Raw genomic sequence first — 19,811 nt, 5'->3', positions numbered from 1 at the left:
TGCATGAGACTGTTGATCCGGGGAGAGTCGTAGAAGGAACGGTATGCTGATGCTGATTTCATCGAGCATTTCCTGGAGTGATCAAGGATAGGTTCGCATATCTAGTCCTCCTCGAGAGATATGGATTGGATCGCCGATACAAGATAAGTCATATTCTATGCATCTTGCATTGAACATGAAAAGGTAGTTTCTCATGTTGCTGTGGCGATGTTTTATGCTTCATCCCTTAACCCAGTGTTGGAACCTTGATTGATTGCCGTGCATGGGTGTTGGTTGCAAGCATAGAGTTTCAAGATTTGGAAGTGGATCCAGTATACTTTTCACAAGATATTTGTCATGGATCAAACTTTCAACCAAGACCTGTTGTCGATGAAGAAATATTGTTTCGTATTCCGAATTCTGCATTTCTTGAAGGGAGGGACAAAAGTAAGTTCCCTCACGTTTTTGGGTTGCTCAGTGATATACAGTATCTCTCATCTGAAACGATGTGTGTGAAGGTAGAGCTGTTGAGTCTTGTCAGATCACCTTATCAGCCACCCTTCAAGACTTTGACGATGGGATGGTGCTCTCGAAAGACCAAGTATCCATTCTCGTGAAGTTTGCTGAGGGTTCGGTAGGTGATTTCTGCTATCATCTCTTGCCATTAAAGTCCGTGAGCACACAGAAGTTCGACTTGGTCGAAAGGATAGATGAAAGAGCAACAAGTTTCTGCAGGTCGGAAAGCACAAGAACACTTGTTTCAGCTGATGTGGCATTTCAGGAGGGACATCCCTTCTGTGATTTATGATCCCAAGACCAATGGTTCACGAGCAATAGGTGACTACCAAACACATTGTTACAGCCATCAGTCAGGACTCTACCACGAAAATGAGTATGCCTTCCAGAGCTCGGAGTTGCATCGGGGAAGTTTTCGTTTGAGCTGCTTCAGACTCGGAACATATCATACCTATTCTCTGTAGATAGGTCAGAAGGCTGAGGCTGACACTGCTTTTCTATTCTGATCTTTTCCTACAGTTGGGATGACGAACAACGTGATCATTGTATCATTTCTGATCAGTCGAAAATCGAGATTGTAACCCATATATCCTTGTTTTGACAGTCATCGATGAATATTTCGCTACGCTTCAATATTTGGCGCCATTTTGTCACAAAAACATGGTCTGAGTACAGATGTGAAAGAAAAGAAGATGATGACATTCAAAGTTTAGGTTTTGAGAATGACGTTTGAGCATGCTTCCTCATTCTTTCCAAATGGTTTTTTCGATTTTGTTTACATCGATGGTTATGCCCACAATGGACAGGTATTTCTCACTCTGCTTAATCGCAAGTAGATGACACTGTGAATATTCAGGAAAACGGCAACACGTTGAAGGAGTGGTACGGTAAGACGAGCTTGAGCTCTAGTTCTCACAATTCTGATTCTCACTGTCTTGTGGTTTTGTTTTTGAAATCCTGCTAGGAAAAGTAAGGGGTGGAGGGATCCTGGCCGGACATGATTACGATTTGAAGGAGTAAGTGTTGTTCTTGCGCTTTTGGTCAATATGTGGTGGATGACTTCAATAATGCTTCACAGGTGGCCGTTGACCTATCACCATGTGAATAAATTTGCAAATGAAAACGGTCTCAGAATTCATCTGACTGATGCCTGTGATGACGGTGAATTCTTGAATCCTTTTCTACATGGATACGGAGTTCTCACCCGTTGTATTGTTGTTGAGCAGTCTATCGATCGTGGTTTGTGTTTGTACCACCGGAAGCAGATCATCGCTTGCCTGGATCTTTCTTGTCTCCGATGAGATGGATTTGGCAAGGCATCGAAAAGGAGTGGGGATGGGTAAAACAGGAAGAAATTCACAATTTTCCATTAAAACCTTAGAGCGATTCTGCTTCAAGCAGCTGCGATTCAAATTCAATGGAATGCTCAAACTTGGGCAGGCTGCTCCGACGGGTGAGTCATCAGTGTGTCCATCGCACTACCCGGCGGCGTCACTACTACGTAGTACAGTACGACGGACTCGGAGGATTCAAGCTGGCCTGAGCCCCCCCGCGGCGGCCGTACGGTGACTGTCACTCAGTGTGACGGTTCCGGTTCACGGAGGCTGTCACAGTGTCGGCCACGGCTTGAAGACTGACCGTCCGACCGTGACTGCTGTATTCCTCAGCTCAGCTCAGTGCTGCCAAGTTTAACTGAACGGGACTGGACACACCTCAGTTCCGGAGCCGCCTCCTGCGGCGACACACTTGCTCACTTAACTTTGAGTAAACTTGCTGCACAGTGGTTGAAAGGTTCAATAATTAGCGTGTGACAATGTACTTCCAATCATGGCACCGGGTACGGCCCGGCCCCGCGGCCGGGCCCGGCCGCTCGCTGTCTTTTCTCTTCAAGAGTCTCGCCGTTTGGCCAGTGCGACAGTGTCAGGGATAAGCCTCCTCAGTCGACCGCTCAGCGGCTCGGACTCTCCTGATTGTCCCAGCACTGATCTTGAACTTAACTTTGAGTAAAGGACGTTTGAGTGACTCATTTCCTAGGGTCAAGTTTAAGAACCACTGACACTCGACTACCTAAGTTTCCGCGGTGCGGCGGCGCGGCCCCGTGACGGGACTCGGGAGTCAGTCACGGGCCTCGGCGTCCTCGCGGCCGGGCGGGCCCGGGGAGACGGATATACGGTGACTGCGAAATGTTCTACGAGGACTGGACGGGGCCCCGATAGGACGGGAACTAGAGGGGAATGGGCACAGGGAGAGGATGAGGGAGGGCGTCAAGCCGGTTCCGTCGCAGCTCCTCCTCCTCCTCCTCCTCCTCCTCCTCCTGCCAGCGTCTGAGAGCCTCAAGTTCATCTCAATCGGCAGTGACGACTGGGGACGATGGTCGAACCATGGGCCAGTATGGCCGGACAAGAGCGCTCGACAGATGTTCGGAGAAGAAGGACTGTGGTTGTCAGGTGAGCGACAAGTTGGATGCATGTGTGCCAACAAGCTGTCTCAGGTGGGTCTCCGTCAAGAGCTACAGTAGAGACAAGCTCAGACCTCGACGAGCTGTTCGACCTCCTGAGTCGACTGAACTCGGGGCACCCTTCCCCGAAGCAGGTAGTCATCACGCCATTCTGGGTGGTAGCAGGTCCCGACTACGATAGCATGAGAGACTCAGGCTGTCCTGGACGTGCAAGCTGCTCGTATCGTGAGCTCTGGTGGCACAACTCATCCGGAGGGGCCTCCAGGTCTCCGTATGAGCGAGGAGATCTTCGAGCTAAGTACAAGCAAGGCTTCCAGAAGGGCCTCTGGCATCCCGAGTATCATGGGCGGTCGCACTTTGACACGAGCGCTTGGGTTGGCTACTTGAGAGCAGAGGATGCTATCACGTCCTGGTACTTCAACAACGGGCTGACCTACTACCACTACGGTCTTCGGAACAGCTCGTCGGGATTGTTTCACAGCACACATTCGGAGTACCTGTCGGACGACAGGAGCTATCAGAAAGACCTTGAGGAGCTGACACGATGGGTTGAGGTCTGACTACGTCAGCGCATGCTGCTAGGTCGACATCTGAGTGTAGAGCACAGGAAGGGATCGAAGGGTTCCAAGAGTTCTGGGGCTATCGGCCGTCGGTGACAGCCATGCCGTGCCACTATGGCCCTCCCACCATGGGGAGCATCTTTGTTCGCTCAGGTGACGGCGAGGGAGGGAGCGGCTGGTCGTGAATGTCCGTCTCAGGGCTGAGGATGGTCGAGGGAGAAGCAAGCGGGAGAGGTCTTCTTCCAGGGATCGCAAGCATGGCTCGCACTATGTTCGACCCCGCGTTCGAGGAGGAGGAGAGATGGGAAGATTGCTTCAAGGCAGCCAAGGTGAGAGGGACGTGTATGAGAGGAGGTGATGGGGGTCAATGCAGAGAGAAATCCTGAAGCGACTGAGGGAGGAAGACTACGTCGCCCTCCAGTGGCACTCGCAGAACGCTCTCTCCGAGTAGCCTCAACCTGCGCGTCCTGCAGCCCTTGACCTTGAGCTGCAGGACCTACTCCCCCGAAGAGCATGCGAAGCTGATGCAGCTCTTTGCCGACATGGTCGGATGGCTCCGTTCGCTCAAGGTGGAGACTTTTCGCTCCTGTCTCCTCCGCGTGAGTTTGCAATGCAGGAGGTTGTGGTCTTCGTGACAGCGTCGGAGCTTCAGTGAGGAGCAAGTCACGCTTGTTGTGCCTCATGCGATCTGCAGGCAACTCCGAGACAACAAGTTCTCTTGTGAAGTCTGGGACGGATACGTGCGAGTGAGGAACTACAAGGATCAAGTCTCGTCGCTCGCGCTAGCACAACTCGACTGCCTCAAGCAAGGCAGATACAAGCAAGCGTGTTTCAAGGTGACTCCTCGCCTCGTCTCGCCTCGGTCTTGTAAGATGTTGCAAGCTTGTTTCTCTCCGAGCGACTGCAAGCGAAGATGTCGGAAAGGACGTGCACATGGATGAAGTAGTCGATTTTCTCCCTCACGCAGAATACGTCATCGAGCTTGACCGAGTCTGCGACCCTCTTCCAGGTCGTAGCACTTGAAACGACAATCGTCTGAAGCATTTGACAGACCAAAAGACTTCAAAGATCAAAAGATTGACAATCACTGCGAAGGTGAAGGGGAAAGTTGATCGATCGAGGGTGAGGTAGCGACAGGAACTCGGAGGATGCGGCTCAAGCAGAAATCTATCGATCTGCGCTGGTATCTCCTTTGACTGGAGCGTCTCAGCTCTCGTGGAGAGAAGATCGACCTGGTCAGTGAGCGTGAGGATGAATGGGATGCAAGTAAGCCAGGCAAGGACAAGGGCAGCATGCCTTACTTGTTATAGGCACTTCATCCAAACTCGTACGCCTCCTTCAGCCTGTCTGCTATGAACAAGTTCGTGAGTTTTACAGAGTCCGCGAGCTTCGAGGTGAGACGCCTTTGCTGCTTCTCCTGCCGCTCATTCCCGGCAGCTTTCTCTCTCCGAGGAAGAGCAAGTGACCTCTTCACTCGTCCTCATCGCTGCCATCCATCGGTGAGCACAGAAGCTGGGCAGGCGGTTGAATGATCTGTCCTTGGCAGCCCAGACGGAGCTCTAACGGGGTGCGGCAGCATCAGGAATCTGAAAGAGGATGAGGAGTGCGAAGCGAGCATGGCAGTTGAGGTCATGACAAGCGAAGCCGAGGAAGAGGAGGAGGAGGCAGAGGCGGTGGGCGAGATGGACATGGCATGCCTAGCGGGAGGAGACTCGTGCAACTCTCTGTGCGGATGGGAGGGAGTAGTCCCCGTTCCTTGCGCAAGGCAAGAAGGCTTACTGGGCAAGGACGATGAGCTGGTGGCAAAGAGAGCGAAGAGATTTTCGATGCAGAAATCTATAGCCCCTGAGGAATGCGAAGTAACCGTCGCCCTGCTCTGCCTGAGTGGAGACATACAAGCGATGAAGAGATTGCTGCTGGTGATTGGAGGCACAAGTAGAGGAGGGAGGCACTGAAATGTCCATCAGAGCTTGTTCGACTCAAACAGCTATCCAGTGCAAGAGATTCTCATCCTGGTGCGACGTAACGAGACTTCTGGGTATAACGAAGAAATCCTGCAGGAGTTCAAGGTCACGCTCGCTGTCATCTTCCCTGCTCTCGCCACCTACCTTTGCTCGCGCTTTTCGATTCTGCTGCTCCTCGTCTCATTTCTTGCATCCCCGAACGGTCGCATGATCGTCCGTTTCAAGTCTGTCGCATCCTTCTGACGCTGCTCAGGGTGTCGCAATTGTGCGACTGTCGGAGGAGGCAGACGAGCTGCGGGCTGCTGACGTGGCACTTCATCTCTCCCGGTCTCCTTACATCTTGTTTGCGAGCAACGAGTAAGCTGCCCCCACTCCCTCCCCCCCTCACTCGTAATGTCAGCGTTGAGTTTTCCGAGGGCCGTGGAGCGTATCTGCCCGAGGCGATAGCGGTGAGGAGAGCCAAGGGGATTCGTAGCTGACGACGAGCCTGAGATCCTGAGGGAGCGAGGAGATGCTGCAGGGGTCAACCTCCTTCGTCACGACCAGCTGGACTTGTCTGCCTTGGCCGTCTCGTTATCTTCCCTTGATGAGCGTACAGGCCGCTGCTGAGAGCAGAGAGGACGCGGAGCAATCACGCCTTCTTCCCTCTCGCGACCTCCTGGTCTGTCACTCCGAGCTCCTTCGCTGCCTCATGCTGCTGCTGCAGGCGGTCCTCGCATGCGGGGTTCTCACTGAAAGCCTTTCTGCTGCGACGCGAGAGCTATGATAGAATGCTGGTGAGGAAGAATCTGGGAAGGGTGGAAAGACTTGGAGGAGGAGAGGGGAGGTTAGAAGCTGGTCCGACTGACTTAGTTGCACAGCGTCCCCTCGGGTGGCTCCGCTCGTTTCTTGTCGCAAACGCTGTGCTGCGAGCAGGGGGAGCGGTAAGAAGGGAGGGGCAGGCGCAGGCGCAGGCGCAGGGGCAGGAGCAGGAGCAGGAGCAGGAGCAGGAGCAGGAGGTGGTGGTGGAGGAGCGTTAACTCTGACCTTCTTGCAGTCAATCCTGAGCTTGACTCGAGGATGGGCGTCGGCCAGCGGTTACTGTACAGTATAGGATGCTAAATCAACCTGGCGAATAAAGCATGAATTTCATTCTCGCATTTCCATCGCTTTTCTTTCCTCCTTGCAAGCTCACGTCAAAGTGTCTCCCTCCCTCATCGCGTCAACGGCTTGCGCAGCTGCGTGCTGATCTTCACTCCTTCCAAAACTTCTCCGTTGGCCTCGTTCGCCGCTTCAGCAGCACAGGCAGCCTGCGAAGAAAGTGAGGGCGGGCGACCTGACCTGGCAAGAGCGCAGAGGAAGAAAAGTGAATCACCTTAGCAAACTTGATGTATGCTCGACCTGCTCCCTTCGCCACCCGAACGCTCGTGACCTACCAACTCGGTCACGCTCTCTCCTCCACCTTTCTGACTCACCTCGCCGAATCTTGAGAATCTTGTGCGCAGCGAGAGATCTTGAAGGGACGCGAAAGTGTCCCAAGTTACGACGATGGTGCTCTCGCCTGCAGAGCGAGTGAGAGGAGGAGCGAGGAGACGTCGGGTTGCCTTTAGAGGCGCTGCTACTCCACACAGGACGAGTCGAAGTACTGCTAACCTCTGGTTACACCTCGCCAAAACCAGCGACCCAACCTTCTCTCCACCCTCGTCGCTTCTTCCCTGCCTTGGAGGAGGTCGTCTCCCTCCCCCACGAGCAACTTGGTCATCTCCAGTCCGACCTGCCGGCAGCTTCAGCACGTCAGAGGAGAGGAGGAAAGGCCGACAGGATCTCCCCCGGTGCCCATGTATCTAGCTCGGATGCTATCGTAGGACGAAGGAGCCCTGACCCCCGGCACCTGACCGACTTCAAGTCACCTTCACATGTCAACGGGCCAACCCCTCCCTCTCACCAGACCCATCGAGACCATCTCGCCGCCTGTTGGCTTCTCGTGCCTTCAAGTCCGTGAGGCAGCAGCAGGAGACCGTGAGGGAGTTACCGGAACTCACAGAACACTCCCTTGCCACACTCCCCTCGCATCCAAAACGTGCATATCTTCGCTCTGTCGGAAATGGACAATGAGAGCCGAAGACTGGATTTGATGCCAGAACCTGTTCTGCTGGTAGAAAGTTTGCCAAGATCTTTTTTTCTTGAAGAGTGCCTGGACCTGCTCATATTGAGATCGATCTTGACATCATCCACAAACAACTTTTTTGAACGTCGAGAGTGATATCTTCTCTGAGATCGCATCTGCATTCTCTCATTCACAACAAATAAAGCATCATGGTTCAATCATAACCTTCGCTCTTCTGCTGTTTCAACTTGTTTGGTCTCGAAATCTTTCCACAAACGAATTGATAACCTGCTATCTTGGTCGTCTTGTGAGTTTTGCAAGAGTCCTCGTGATCATCCATGATTTCGGATGATTGTCGCTCGAGAAGGTCGGTAGGTTGTGTCTCGTCTCCTTGTGTCTGGAGGGTGAGCAGAGGTGTTCCAGGTCCGTGACTCAATCTTCTTGCGCCCTGCTTCTACTTGAGACTGAGAGACACATTGAGACAAGTGACCTCAGCTTTTGACATGCGCTCATTCCTCTTCTTCACCTCCTCCTGTTCATTTGTCAAGACACAGTTCGCTCGAGGAAAGACAGACATCGTCAAGAAGGTAGTCGGGAGCTTCAGGCAATAGCTTGACGATGCTGCTGGGGATCACCCCGTCGGTTCTGTAAAGGAGACGAAATTAGGATCTTTCTCAGCAAGTATTCGAAGAAAGTTGAGAGCATAAAAAAGAGAGTAGAAAGTAAAGATTGCAATCCATGCAACGCCAAAGCATGTCTCTCACAACGTCCAAACAACCAATTTCGTACCTTGCCAACAATTTATCACGAACCTCCACAGGCAGTCCAAACTTCATGTCAAAGAGACAAGTCTATCAATGCATTGCAGCGTCAGTATTACTTGATACACACACATTGGGCGAGCACCTGACAGACATCTTTCTTCTCCGCACATTTTTTGCATATGATCGAATATTTTGTCCTAACCTGCTCACGGTCAGCATGTCTCAAGGGCGGCATAATTGAAGGTACCTTCAACCTGACGTCGATGGTGTCTGGTGTCCACCTGCGAGCTCTTCACCCAGGAGCAACAGTCGACATCGAATTCACTTTAGACGATCATAGCGATCTTTGCATATGATGCAGATTCCCTTGTTGGGGAGCCTGGGACTTGTTAGAATAGTTCGGAACAAGTTGAACTTACACTTTGACGTCAACCATCACGTTCGGCCCAAGGCATGTCTTGCAAATGTTATGTTTCACTTCATCGGAACGTTTTTGGAATCTTTCCTGGTTGTGTGAGTTAAGAAACATCCTGTTTTAGTTGCAAAGGATCACAATCAGCCTCTCATCGGTCTTCAACACCCATGCCATCGCCACTTGTGTATTGATGGGCGCATTTCTCACATTTCCAATGGCGAGCTGAAGAAAGCTTGCAGTCAAAACATTAAAGTAATGCGATGCACACGGAACCTGAACGAGCGGCGGCAATGGTTCGGGAATAGGAAGAGAACCAACAGTACCGTTACTTGCCTGCGAGGGTCAGGCTCAATGTCAAGCCAGCAAGCCAGCAAGCACTACCTCGTCCTCGTCCATGCCTGCATACCAATCCTACCAGCGGTAAGACAAGAGAAGCTGACGGTTAACCCAACCTGATCATCCAACGAAAAGTCTGGGTTGACATCCAAGGTTGTGTATGAAGGCATGTCGAATTTATGTACCTTGATCATCAATCAAACCATTCCTCTGCGTTCACCCTGTCTCTTCTCATCCCTGCCTGCCTCTCTGTCTCTTCTCATCCCTGCCTGCCTCTCTGCCTGCCTCCCCGTCTGCCTCCACATTTTCACACCATTGCCCTTCTCATCCTCCTTTCGGCACTCGTCCTCGCCACCATTGGAACTTACCGATCCCGGAGTGGTGGTAGGAACCAACACATTGCTTCCAGGCCTCTTGCTCATTAAGCCTCCTCCTGCTAGACGGAGGGAGGCAGCGGAAGTGACGGGGGAAGGAGGCAGCAGCAGCAGCAGCAGCAGCCATCGCTGCATGCTTCACATTAGTAGTCGCATCGCTAAGCCACTGATAGCAGTAGGGGTAGGTAGGTATGGTAGGAAGGGGTACAAAGCGCATCAAAGGGGGGTAATAAAGAGGTTCTTAGGAGGGGAACAGGGTGGGTGGTGTTGGGTTGTAAGAAACGAAAATGAAGGCGATTGTGACAGGCGGAAGCCGAGGCATCGGAAGAGCGGTGAGAGGGGGAGGGAGAGAGGGAGAGAGGGAGAGAGGGAGAGAGGAAGAGAGGAAGAGAGGAAGACAGAGAGAAAGAGAGACACATATAGGGCTTCAGGTCAAGTCAGAGCGAAACCATCAAACTGTATTGTCTAGTGTTGATTTGCTTCTTTGTGAGCAGATCTGCCATGAGCTTGCCAGGCAAGGAGGGAGAATTGCGATCTTGTCTCGTGACGAGAAAGCATGTCAAGACGTCATTGTAAGTCCACATCTGTTGGAACCTCACGATGAGTTGCATCAAGGCAAGTTTGCCCAACTCATCCTTGAAGCACACTTTCGTGAAGTGCGACATCTCTTCTGCCTCGAGCAGAGAGGAGGCGGTAAGCTTCCATATTCAGCCATCGCTTGACTTACATCTTTGCGCAGCTGTCAAAGCTGGGAGAGATTGATTTCAACCCTGACATCCTCGTGAACAATGCGGGAACATCTCAGGTGCTGCTTCCCGGGTCAGTCAACATCGGCCTGAGCATGACAGCAGGACGCGTTGTTGGTGAGGATGAGCGAGCAGCAGATAGTCGACCTGATGAACACGAATCTGGTCGGGCACATGCTCTTCACCAAGGTCACTCTGAGGTCAGCCCGAGCAGAGCGACTGAGAGCGGCAGCAGGAGATCGTCAAGGGGATGGTGAAGCATCGGGTGCACGGGTCAATCGTCAACATCGGCAGTGTAAGGAGGCGGGCTTGCTGCATTCCCATGAGCCTCGCGCAGGTCGTCGGGTCGCATGGCAATGCCGGTCAAGCCGCGTACTCAGCGTCCAAGGTCCCTCGCTTGCTCTGTGACGAGTCACCATGAGCGTGACGGGCAGGCGGGGATGATCGGCTTCACCAAGTCTCTCGCCCGCGAGGTACCGGCATGCTCGCACTGCCTGCCTGTTGACTTGCTGGGATGAAGCTGGGCCCGCGAGGGATACGAGTGAACCTTGTGGTACCAAGAAAGGAAGGGGGAGGAGGAGGACAACTGACGGGCGAGCAGGAGCCAGGGTTCATCCAGACTGACCTCACGTCGAGCTTGCCGCCAGGTGATGCGATATCACTCCTTCACCCCTGACACTCCAACAAGAAACGCGAGCAAAATGGCAAGAGCAGGTCGCGCTGAATCGATTCGGAGAGGCCCAGGAAGTCGCGAGTGCTGTCGCCTTCCTGTGAGGAAGAGGAGGCAGCGTGCGGTGCTTGACTTGCGGATGCAGGTGCTCCCGAGGAGCCTCGTATATCACAGGCCAAACCATCACAGTGGACGGAGGCCTCTTCATGTGATTGCTTGAGAAAACTTTATCATCCTCCACGTGTTGAGCTTGCTTCTCTACATCTCTCCTACGAGCCAGTCAGTGAGACCTCTCAGGCTGGACGAACATCAGTCAACCTGTTCTTAGAGACTCTTCGATATTCTGAACCTTGCGGACCAACTTCGCTCGAGAGTCACTTTGATAGCAAGAGAAGTTCTCCTCTCACCTCCCATATCGCCGCTCGCACAAGCGTCACCGGGTCCAGCGCTCCGTTAGTCTCCACGAAGAAGTTGAACCTGTCGGGCTAGCAGGCCATCAACCACACGATGCAGGAGAACTTTTCTCACGTATCCATCGGAGCCGCTCTTGGGCTTGATGACGATCAAGTCGTAGAAGTCATAACCGAACAACTGAAGAGAATGAGCTGCCCTGCCATTGCTATTCGCGTCTCGTACCTCCTTGGCGACTTTCTCGCACTCTCCGCTGAAGGCGATACCTGCGAGCGAGCAAGAGACTTGAGACGTCAAGAAAACCCTGCCTTGCCTCTCACCATTGTTGATTTCATCCTCAACTTCCACCTGCACAGCCAGAAGTCACCACTAGAGAGCCAATGAGCAGAGCATCAAGACGTGCCGACCTGTCCTGTCATCTCGTTGAACCTCAAGATCCCCGGCGGACATGCTTCTACCCAAGTCTTGCGCTGCTGGGCTGATAGTCCCTCCATCCTCTCGTAGTTGATGGTGACAACTGGCTCGTAGGTGAAGTAGACGCCACTGAGTTGCCACCGTCACGAGGGTTCCAGGAGACAAGAGGACGAACCTGGCAGGCGACCACTTGCTGTGCATCTTACCGACCCCCTTCTTTGCAATTGCTGTAAGCTTGATGGCTTGATTTCTACCAAGAGTGTCAGGAGAATAAGGATCAGACGATGAGAGAAGATGGAGAGGAGCAGGGAGGAGCAGAGCAGATCAGACAAGAGAAGAGCAGAGCAGAGCAAGAGCAGAGCAAGAGCAGAGCAAGAGGACCGCTTCAGCTTCGCGATCACAACAGGATACTCGGGGTCATACTCAACGGGCTTCACTCCTGCTCATCCGATCAATCATCAAGAAGACCACAAGCAATGCAGCAAGAACCGCAGTTCTCCTGTGAGGAATCTCCGTGCATTGCCGCTAGTCGGAGATGCCTTGTCGTCACCTCCGCCGTGTCTCAGAACCTCCAAGAGGCGGATGAGGATCAATCTCACCTCCATCGGGTTGTCTTCGGTGTTCCTGACCTCGAGCTCAAACTTTATTTCGCAATCTTTGTCGCTGCAGAGAAGAGAAGAGAGAAGCGAACAGATGTCCAGATCGCATTGTCATGCAAGGAAAGCAATACTCAGAAAATAAAAGAAGAAGCTCGCAGACATACTCTGATGCCTCATGATGCCAAAGGAAGGATGTTATGTTGCCTTCAACATCTCTGATCCAACATCATTCAACCCCTTGCAAGTCAGAGGCTCCGAACCTGAAAGGCACGGGGCCATCCGCGTGCATCGCTCTCGTCGACACCAGGGGGATCAACCCCAGGCGATGGGCGATGAACTCGTCGGCCAGCACCGAAGAATCTGAAGGCACACAGATCATCGTAGGCAGCGGCAGAGACGGCGCGAGGGAGCAGAAGAGAAGGGAGGAGAGTGTGAGGAGGAGCTCACTCTCTTCTATCTCCACTAAGTCTATGGCGATGGTTGGAACTTCGGAGATGATGGCTTTGCGAAGGGCATTGGCTATGCTCACGTCCGTGTTGCTGAGGACGAAGTTGATGTTGTAGTCATCGAGAAAATTGACCTGTCCCCCTTGTCAGTGAGAACGTTGCGGCGCAAACTTTGCGAGCGAAATAAATGAAGAGAAGAGGAGAAGACCAGCAACGAGCATTCAGCAGGGCACAAGACAGAACGAATGTAATTGCGCACAAGAGTGATAAAGATGAGACAAGAAACATGTGCCGATGGAGCAGGATCAGAAAGCGAAAGCGAAGCAGCAGCAGCAGCAGCAGCAGGATCAAGAGCAGGAGTAGGAGAAAGATCAGGAGCAGGAGCAGGAGCAGGAGCAGGAGCAGGAGACCTCGATCAACGGAGTTCTCGTCGACGCCATTCGCCCCTCCCTCGCTTTCCTCTTTTCACCCACCCCCCTCCAATTACTACAAAAGTACCCCACCCAAGGGAGTCCACCGGGGTCCAAAATCGCATGCGAGCGTAGAAGGGAAGGGGAGGAGGGTGAGGGGAGGAGGGAGGAGAGAGGAGGGAAGAGAGAGAAAGAGGAAGAGATAGTCTGACGACATTGATATCATTTCTTGTCGCTAATCATCATCATAGGTGATGAACTGAAAGATTGCCGGCCTTGACATCCCTCGTAACAAACATGGACGCGTTTGCTGCCTACGAGAGTGGAAGCGACGAAGAGCCCGCCAAGACGTCCGCGCAGCCGCAGGGAGGCAGCAGCAAGCCTAGGAGAACTCTGACCTTACCTCTACCTTCCTTGAAACATCCTCCCGCAAGCACTACAGCAGATGACGACGATGATGACGAGGAGGATGAGAAACTTTTCCGCAGCTCTCGGAGAGGAGGAGGACTTCTGGCCAGCGTAACTTGATGGCATGCTGTTTTGTCTCTGGTCTTGTAACTTCTACCATCTCCAGCTCCCTGCTCCCAAGAACGACACATCCACTGTTCGACAGCTCGTGTCAACAAAAGCAGATAGCGACATCTTCGAAGATCTGGTGTGTGCTCTGCCTTCTTGTTCCTTCTCGCTCGTCTGATCCGTCTGCTCTCACGTCCTCTGACTCCGATGTCTCCTCTCCTCGCCATGCTCGTGCCTCTCCCTCGCCTCCTTCCTGTGTGCTGACATGTCACCCATCCTCTCAGGCACTGAAGAAGAAAAAGAAGCCTTCTCATCTCGCCGCCGCCATCTTCGAGAAGAGAGTGCAGGACACCCGCGAGAACGAGGACAAGGCGAGAGCAGCCGAGCTAGAAGCACAGGAGGAGGCTCAACAGGAGGAGCTGCAGCCTGTAGAGCCGGTGCGGCAAATTCTCCTTCCCCGTCCTTCCCCCTGCTCTTCTAGTCCTTCCTTGTACCACTCTCTCCTCCTCTCTCTAACTCAAGTCAAAAGCTTCCGGAGGGCTGGGCAGCTGCGTGGGATGAAGCGAGTGGAGCTTTCTACTACTACCACACGGTGACAGATGGAAGAGAGGAGGAAGGCAGGAGGGAGAGGAGGGAAGAGAGAGTAGAGAGGAAGTGGAGGAGAGGAGGGACGGAAACGTGTGCTGAGCGTCTTTTTCAGAGTGGAGTCACGCAGTGGGAGCATCCCTCACATCCCAGCGAGGACGCGGGGGCCTCGGCGCACCTGCCGGAGGAGCTGCAGCGCGAGCTCAAGATGCAGGCGAAGAGGGCGATGGCGAAGGGAGAGGAGGTGGTGCCGCAGGAGATCGCTCCTGTCGCCGTCACAGTGGTGAGTTGCTCGATCTGCTCTCGTGCCTCTCACGCAGGAGCAGGCGGACATGATGGCGGGTGAGAAGCATGGCCAGTATATCAGCTATGCAGCTGCCTACCACACGCCGATGAAGGTATCGAGTTGCGGGTTGAGGAGGGGAGCAGAAGGGAGAGTGGTGGTGGAGGAGGAGGAGGAGGAAGGAGGTGGGGAGGGGAGTGACGTGCTGGCAGGTGACGGGGACGACGTCGATGATGGCTAAGAGGAAGCATCACATCACAGATGTCCTCCATCAGGTCTGCTTCTCCTTCCCGCTGCTGCTTCGCTCACCTCCTGCAGGCTGCTGCCAACGAGTTGGAGTATCTCGAGCGAGCTGCTGAGAGCAAGAGGAACAGGCAGCAAGTCAACTCTCGCTATGGATGGTGAGAAGGGACAGTGGAGGAGAAGAGGAGGGCTAGAGGAGGTTCAGTCATCAGGAAGCGAATCTAGAAGTTTCATCCCTAGCGAGGCTCCTCGGTCCAGAGCTCCGCTGAGGACGCTGCTCGGGAGGGAGAAGAAATTCTTGCGACGACTCTCCTCCCCCCGCCTCGCTGCCTCTCTCCCCCTCCCTTGCTCCTGCTCGCCCATCCCTGGCGTCTGTGAAGTCAAAGATGGTGCAGCTGCTCCCTCCTCTCCCTCCTCTTTCCCCTCCCTGCGTTTGCAGGCAGTCAACAATTCTGCAGTGGATGAACAAACTCCCTTACCTGCTCCCTCCTCGCTGCTCCGAAGCCATCTCCTCCTCTATCGCCTTCTCCTGTTCCTCTACCGCCTTCTCCTCATCTTCCTCATGCGAGTCGTCCTGCCAAAGACTTCAGTTATGGCTACTGGCGCCGTCCCTCACCTCCTTCGATGCTCCACCATCCCGCAGCCCCTCTTGCTCTTGTTTCAACTCCTCGTGCAGCTCTCCCTCCCCTTCCAGCTCCTCCTCGTTGTCAGAGAATGTCCAGGAGGACAAGCTGGAGACTTTCCTGGCAGGGGGTCAGAGAAGAGGAGGCGAGAGCAGCAAGAGCGCCTGAAGAGCATCTCTGACGTCTTTCTAGTCACCTCGCCATGCACTCCAGACGAGGAGAGGCTGGAAGTCTCCTCCTTGACAGACGAGGAGAGGCTGGAAGTCTCCTCCTTGACAGACGAGAACGAGGAGCAGGAGCAGGAGGCGGGCCTTTGATTCGCCGCCTCCTGCTCCTGACCCCTCCCTTCCTCATTTGTGGCAGAAGCTGCGAGAAAAATGAGAAGAAAAAGTGAAAGAGAGCATGCGAGGCAGGCAGGCAGGCAGGCAGGCAGGCAGGCAGGCAGGCAGGCAGCAGTTTTAGTGGGAGGAGGAAAAGCTGCAAGTAGGTCACCGTCAATTGTAGGAGCGTCTTTGAACTTGTTCTCCTCGCCCCTGCAGTAAATTGAGGATATTCCCTCCCTTCCCCTCCTCCTCCTCCTCTCCCTTCCCCTCCTCCTCCTCCTCTCCCTTCCCCTCCTCCTCCTCCTCCTACCTCAAAGATGCTGCAGTCTCTCGAATGCCCTGCAGAATACTCGAAGGCTTCCATCCTCCAAGTGATGAGACTGGTCCCAGTCCCTTGCCTCCACCACCACCACCACCTCCTCCTCCACCTCCTCCTCCTCCTCCTCCTCCTCCTCCTCCTCCTCCTCGTCCCCCGGCTAATGTGCGTGCGGGTTTCTTCGCCTGCGGTTCGCTTGTCTTGGAGGTTTCGCCGAAGATCTCCAGGTAGTCTGACCACGCGAGGATGCAAACGCGGGGGAGGAGATGCTTGACAAGGAGAGCCTGAAGAAGAGGTCAGAGTATGACTCTAGCGTCACACGCTGGACCTCAGCTTGTCTCCTGCTCTCCTCCTCGTCCTCTGCCGTCACTGCAATCACTTGGCTGGCTGCCTTGCTGACCTCCCAGCTGGACAGGTCGAACCTCATGCTACCCCACCCGTGTCCCTGCCCCTCATCCTCTAGAGCATCTCGTGACACCAGCACCAGCAGCAGGCCAGCACAGAGGAAGGGACCGCAGTCGTCCAGCGAGATTGTCCCGATGATCTTCCTGGTCTCCGCCAGCTGAACTCCAGGTGGAGGCGAGTTGGACAAGATCTGCACAAGATGAGAGAGAGGGAGGAGAGCTCGCGAGACTTGCCGAGGAAGGAGTCGCGCGCAGATCTTGCAGCGCTGCTTGCACGTGCCCAGAGACATCCTGGCGGCGATGAAGGAGGGTGGGCAAGTAAGCCTGCAAGGCAACGATTAGCGCGTGGAGAGGAGGAACAGGAAGCGAGGAAAGGGAACAAGCGGAGCGCCTGGAGAGGAGAGGAGGAGAGGAGAAGCGAAGAGGTTACAGGGGAGCTGAGCTTCTCCAAGATCTCCTCTGCTGTCCCCTCGAGCAAGGAGGATCGCATGACGGAGAGGACGCGACAAGCGAAGAAGAGGAGCAGGTTGCTGTGGCCGCAGAGCAGCTGATCCCAGAGAGGGACGATGGTGTCGAGAGGAAGGGAGTGAGCAAACCAGGTGAGAAACCAGGGGATGGCGAAGAGGTCAGGAGAGAGCTCGGCCTCCTTCAGGAGGCAGAAGAGCTGAGGATCGAGAAATGCGAGGAGGCGAATGAAGCTGCTCAAGACCGCATGCAGCGCTGAGGTCTGTCAGCGAGTGAGAGTCAGGGGGAGACAAGGAGGCAGCAGCAGCAGCAGAAGGCATAATTGCCTCGGGGTGACCGTGAACGAAAAACTGATGAAAATGAATTTTGACGAGGCGATCCAAACAACCTGAAAGGGATGAGGGATGAGAGGAGGAGGGAAAGCCTCACCAAAGCAGGTCGGCAGGTCGTTGTAGAAGAGGAGGAGGAGAGGAGCAGCCAGGGAGTCAAGCCCCTGCCAGTATGCCATGCTCGGGTTGTTGCGGACCCATGCGCTCAGCACCAAGCAGAGCTTTTCCTACGAACAAATCAGGAAGATAATGAGCAGGAGGAGCAGGAGGAGCAGGAGGAGCAGGATGGAAGAGATAGACAGACAGACAGACAGACAGACAGAGAAGGTGGTGGTGGTAGTGGTGCGGGTGCGGGTTTGAGGAGTGCGAGAGAACCTGTCCGACGTGACAGGAGAGCAGCGGATGGTACTGGTGACACCTCCGCACGTCCTTGTTGATCTGCTTCAACGACTCGCCGTCGCACGTCTGAGCTTGCAGGAACTCGAACCTCTCGCGGCTCCAGCTCGCCTCCACCCCCAGCAGCCATCCCCACACGTCTCCTCGCACCGGCGCAGGCAGCTCAAGCTGAGGGCAGAGCTCCTGCAGCTGCTGCGCTCGTCGTGGGACCTCCAGCTGAGCAAGGGAGAGGTCGAAGTGAGGAGAAGCCTTTGCAGAGATCGCACGTCGCATCCTCTTCGACAAGCTCCAGATCGACTTCGCCTGCTTCTTGGGGAGCCGCTCGATGCCAGTGAGTGCTGCCATGCCGATGAAGGAAGGAGGGAATACTCGGCACGTCGACTCCTTGTCCTCCTGCAACTCCTGCACCATCTCGCTCACGGGCACACTGAAGCTCGCGATCTCCTCCTCCAGCTGCTCCTTCGCCATGGCAGGAGATCGCTCATCGATGGGGCCGAGTGGCGGGAGCCTCGAGATGGGAGGCTTGGAACTCCCTCCCGTCCCCTTCATGAAGCGTAAGACGTCGCCGCCAGCGGCGAGCCAGCAGTAGAAGAAGCTGCGAAAGAGAAACTCCTCCTCTCCTGCCACTTCCATCTCAATCTCGCCGGAGGCAACAGGAGGAGGAGAAGGAGGAGCAGGAAGGGACTCGACGTCGAGATCGAGATGATCGAAGGTGTGCTGGTGATCGAAGCAGCGCTTCTCCCTCAACCGCATCCTCACCTTCTCCTCCTCAAAGATGGGATTCGACAGCAGAGTCTCGCTGGTCGGCCGACAGGGCGCGTGAGGATTGAGCATGGCGTGCAGCATCTTGGCGAGGCCGAACTCAGAGTCTCGCAGGGAAGGGAAGAAATCCTGACGGAAGCGATCGAAGGAGGAGGACCAGCTCGCGCTCCCTGCGCTTCTCTCGCGAGCACTTCCACAACGTCTCACGCATCCAGCGAAGCTCAGGATGCCCAGCACTACTGAGAGGAGGGAGGAAGCGTCGCCGCGGGAGGAGGGCGACTTGCTCCAACCCTTGTGCTGCTCATCCGCATCCCATGGCAGCGCTCCAGTGAAGGCGAGGAAGAGAACGCACGCCAAGGACCAGACGTCTCCTGCCGGCGTCCCCGCCACTCGCGTCTCCCCTCTGAAGGTCTCGGGCGCCCTAAAGTCAACGATGCCTAAGAACGAGTCGACGTCGGCGCCATGGTCAGTCGCATGCGACAGGCCGAAGTCGCCGAGGACAAGATGGTCGTCTGCTCGAAAGAGAACGCAGAAGGGGCTCAGCATGCCATGCGCGATGCCCCGGCCATGCAGAAACTCCAACGCGCTCAGAACGTGTAGGCAGATTGTGACGCAGAGCTGAAGACTGAGCGCCGAGCCCTGGACGAGCGACATGGCGAGGCTCCGCTTGTAGGAGGAGGAGACGAGGAGGATGCGGCCCCTGACCTCCACCACCTCAACATACGCCGCGAGATGCGGATGACGTAGTCCCTTGAGACCCTCACTCTTAGCAAGAATGCGACAGCGAGCAGCAGCGAAACGCCCCTGCAGTCCCCTGCTGCTGCTCGCTCCCTCCTCCTCCTCCTCCTCCTCCTCATCATCATCATCATCATCATCATCATCGTCCTCTGCCTTGCCTTCTCGCCTCCTCCTCCTCCTCCTCCTCTGCTCCCCAGGGAACAGAACTCGCACAGCCAACAGCATCGGGCGAAGAAATTCAAGATAAGTTTTAGTTAATAATGGTAATGGCGGGAGATACACGAAACAACTGACATCGCATCGAAACTGATCTCCTCTCTCCTCTCTCCTCTCTCCTCTCCTCTGATCGCATCGAATCGCATCTCCCCTCCCATCCTCTCCTCTCCTCTCCTCTCCTCTCCTCTCCTCTTCTCTCCTCTCCTCTCCTCTCCTCTCCTCTCCTCTCCTCTCCTCTCCTCTCCTCTCCTCTCCTCTCCTCTCCTCTCCTCTCCTCTCCTCTCCTCTCCTCTCCTCTCCTCTCCTCTCCTCTCCTCTCCTCTCCTCTCCTCTCCTCTCCTCTCCTCTCCTCTCCTCTCCTCTCCTCTCCTCTCCTCTCCTCTCCTCTCCTCTCCTGTCATCGCATCGCATCGCATCGCGTCTCCTCTCCTCTCCTCTCCTCTCCTCTCCCTTTCACTTCGCTT

At 54.7% G+C, this 19,811-nt stretch overlaps 6 protein-coding genes across 6 annotated transcripts; 3 read left to right on the top strand and 3 right to left on the bottom strand.

Annotated features, from left to right (window-relative positions):
- Positions 1–2,746: 2,746 nt before the first annotated feature.
- Positions 2,747–6,570, top strand: GUITHDRAFT_132815 (hypothetical protein; the record flags this gene model as incomplete). Its single annotated transcript, XM_005840677.1, has 20 exons — positions 2,747–2,942; positions 2,987–3,507; positions 3,561–3,666; positions 3,712–3,842; positions 3,887–3,960; positions 4,007–4,082; positions 4,130–4,164; positions 4,208–4,349; positions 4,396–4,522; positions 4,565–4,608; positions 4,651–4,779; positions 4,824–4,907; positions 4,951–5,012; positions 5,060–5,432; positions 5,481–5,582; positions 5,731–5,834; positions 6,076–6,138; positions 6,184–6,253; positions 6,338–6,400; positions 6,514–6,570. The coding sequence occupies 20 exons, from the start codon at positions 2,747–2,749 to the stop codon at positions 6,568–6,570; spliced, it is 2,559 nt and encodes an 852-aa protein (XP_005840734.1).
- Positions 6,571–6,670: 100 nt separating this feature from the next.
- GUITHDRAFT_100724 (hypothetical protein) lies at positions 6,671–9,272 on the bottom strand (the record flags this gene model as incomplete). The annotated part of the gene is made up of 21 exons (XM_005840676.1): positions 6,671–6,766; positions 6,832–6,888; positions 6,932–7,017; positions 7,110–7,230; positions 7,276–7,347; positions 7,402–7,444; positions 7,489–7,551; positions 7,601–7,656; positions 7,699–7,739; positions 7,789–8,011; positions 8,054–8,095; positions 8,139–8,208; positions 8,353–8,414; positions 8,470–8,529; positions 8,575–8,608; positions 8,653–8,706; positions 8,747–8,832; positions 8,881–8,964; positions 9,016–9,075; positions 9,124–9,153; positions 9,195–9,272. 21 exons carry the CDS (start codon positions 9,270–9,272, stop codon positions 6,671–6,673), a joined length of 1,518 nt encoding a protein of 505 aa, XP_005840733.1.
- A 780-nt stretch (positions 9,273–10,052) lies between these two features.
- On the top strand, positions 10,053–11,080 carry GUITHDRAFT_100723 (hypothetical protein; the record flags this gene model as incomplete). The annotated part of the gene is made up of 9 exons (XM_005840675.1): positions 10,053–10,145; positions 10,192–10,257; positions 10,304–10,387; positions 10,434–10,493; positions 10,536–10,586; positions 10,633–10,671; positions 10,800–10,845; positions 10,887–10,968; positions 11,014–11,080. 9 exons carry the CDS (start codon positions 10,053–10,055, stop codon positions 11,078–11,080), a joined length of 588 nt encoding a protein of 195 aa, XP_005840732.1.
- A 46-nt stretch (positions 11,081–11,126) lies between these two features.
- GUITHDRAFT_100722 (hypothetical protein) lies at positions 11,127–13,178 on the bottom strand (the record flags this gene model as incomplete). Its single annotated transcript, XM_005840674.1, has 14 exons — positions 11,127–11,137; positions 11,187–11,229; positions 11,276–11,353; positions 11,397–11,459; positions 11,505–11,545; positions 11,600–11,627; positions 11,687–11,822; positions 11,869–11,943; positions 12,075–12,132; positions 12,244–12,356; positions 12,457–12,507; positions 12,553–12,652; positions 12,740–12,872; positions 13,149–13,178. 14 exons carry the CDS (start codon positions 13,176–13,178, stop codon positions 11,127–11,129), a joined length of 960 nt encoding a protein of 319 aa, XP_005840731.1.
- A 267-nt stretch (positions 13,179–13,445) lies between these two features.
- GUITHDRAFT_100721 (hypothetical protein) lies at positions 13,446–14,937 on the top strand (the record flags this gene model as incomplete). The annotated part of the gene is made up of 8 exons (XM_005840673.1): positions 13,446–13,667; positions 13,723–13,803; positions 13,949–14,101; positions 14,194–14,256; positions 14,365–14,532; positions 14,576–14,647; positions 14,745–14,807; positions 14,851–14,937. 8 exons carry the CDS (start codon positions 13,446–13,448, stop codon positions 14,935–14,937), a joined length of 909 nt encoding a protein of 302 aa, XP_005840730.1.
- Positions 14,938–16,027: 1,090 nt separating this feature from the next.
- Positions 16,028–19,047, bottom strand: GUITHDRAFT_132810 (hypothetical protein; the record flags this gene model as incomplete). Its single annotated transcript, XM_005840672.1, has 6 exons — positions 16,028–16,321; positions 16,438–16,632; positions 16,718–16,765; positions 16,872–17,168; positions 17,295–17,462; positions 17,611–19,047. The coding sequence occupies 6 exons, from the start codon at positions 19,045–19,047 to the stop codon at positions 16,028–16,030; spliced, it is 2,439 nt and encodes an 812-aa protein (XP_005840729.1).
- Positions 19,048–19,811: the final 764 nt, after the last annotated feature.

The sequence above is a fragment of the Guillardia theta genome, assembly GCF_000315625.1.
Source record: "Guillardia theta CCMP2712 unplaced genomic scaffold GUITHscaffold_5, whole genome shotgun sequence".
NCBI lineage: Eukaryota > Cryptophyceae > Pyrenomonadales > Geminigeraceae > Guillardia > Guillardia theta.
The sequence above is the reverse complement of the archived record's forward strand: the minus strand, read 5'-3'. Positions and strand labels throughout refer to the sequence as shown.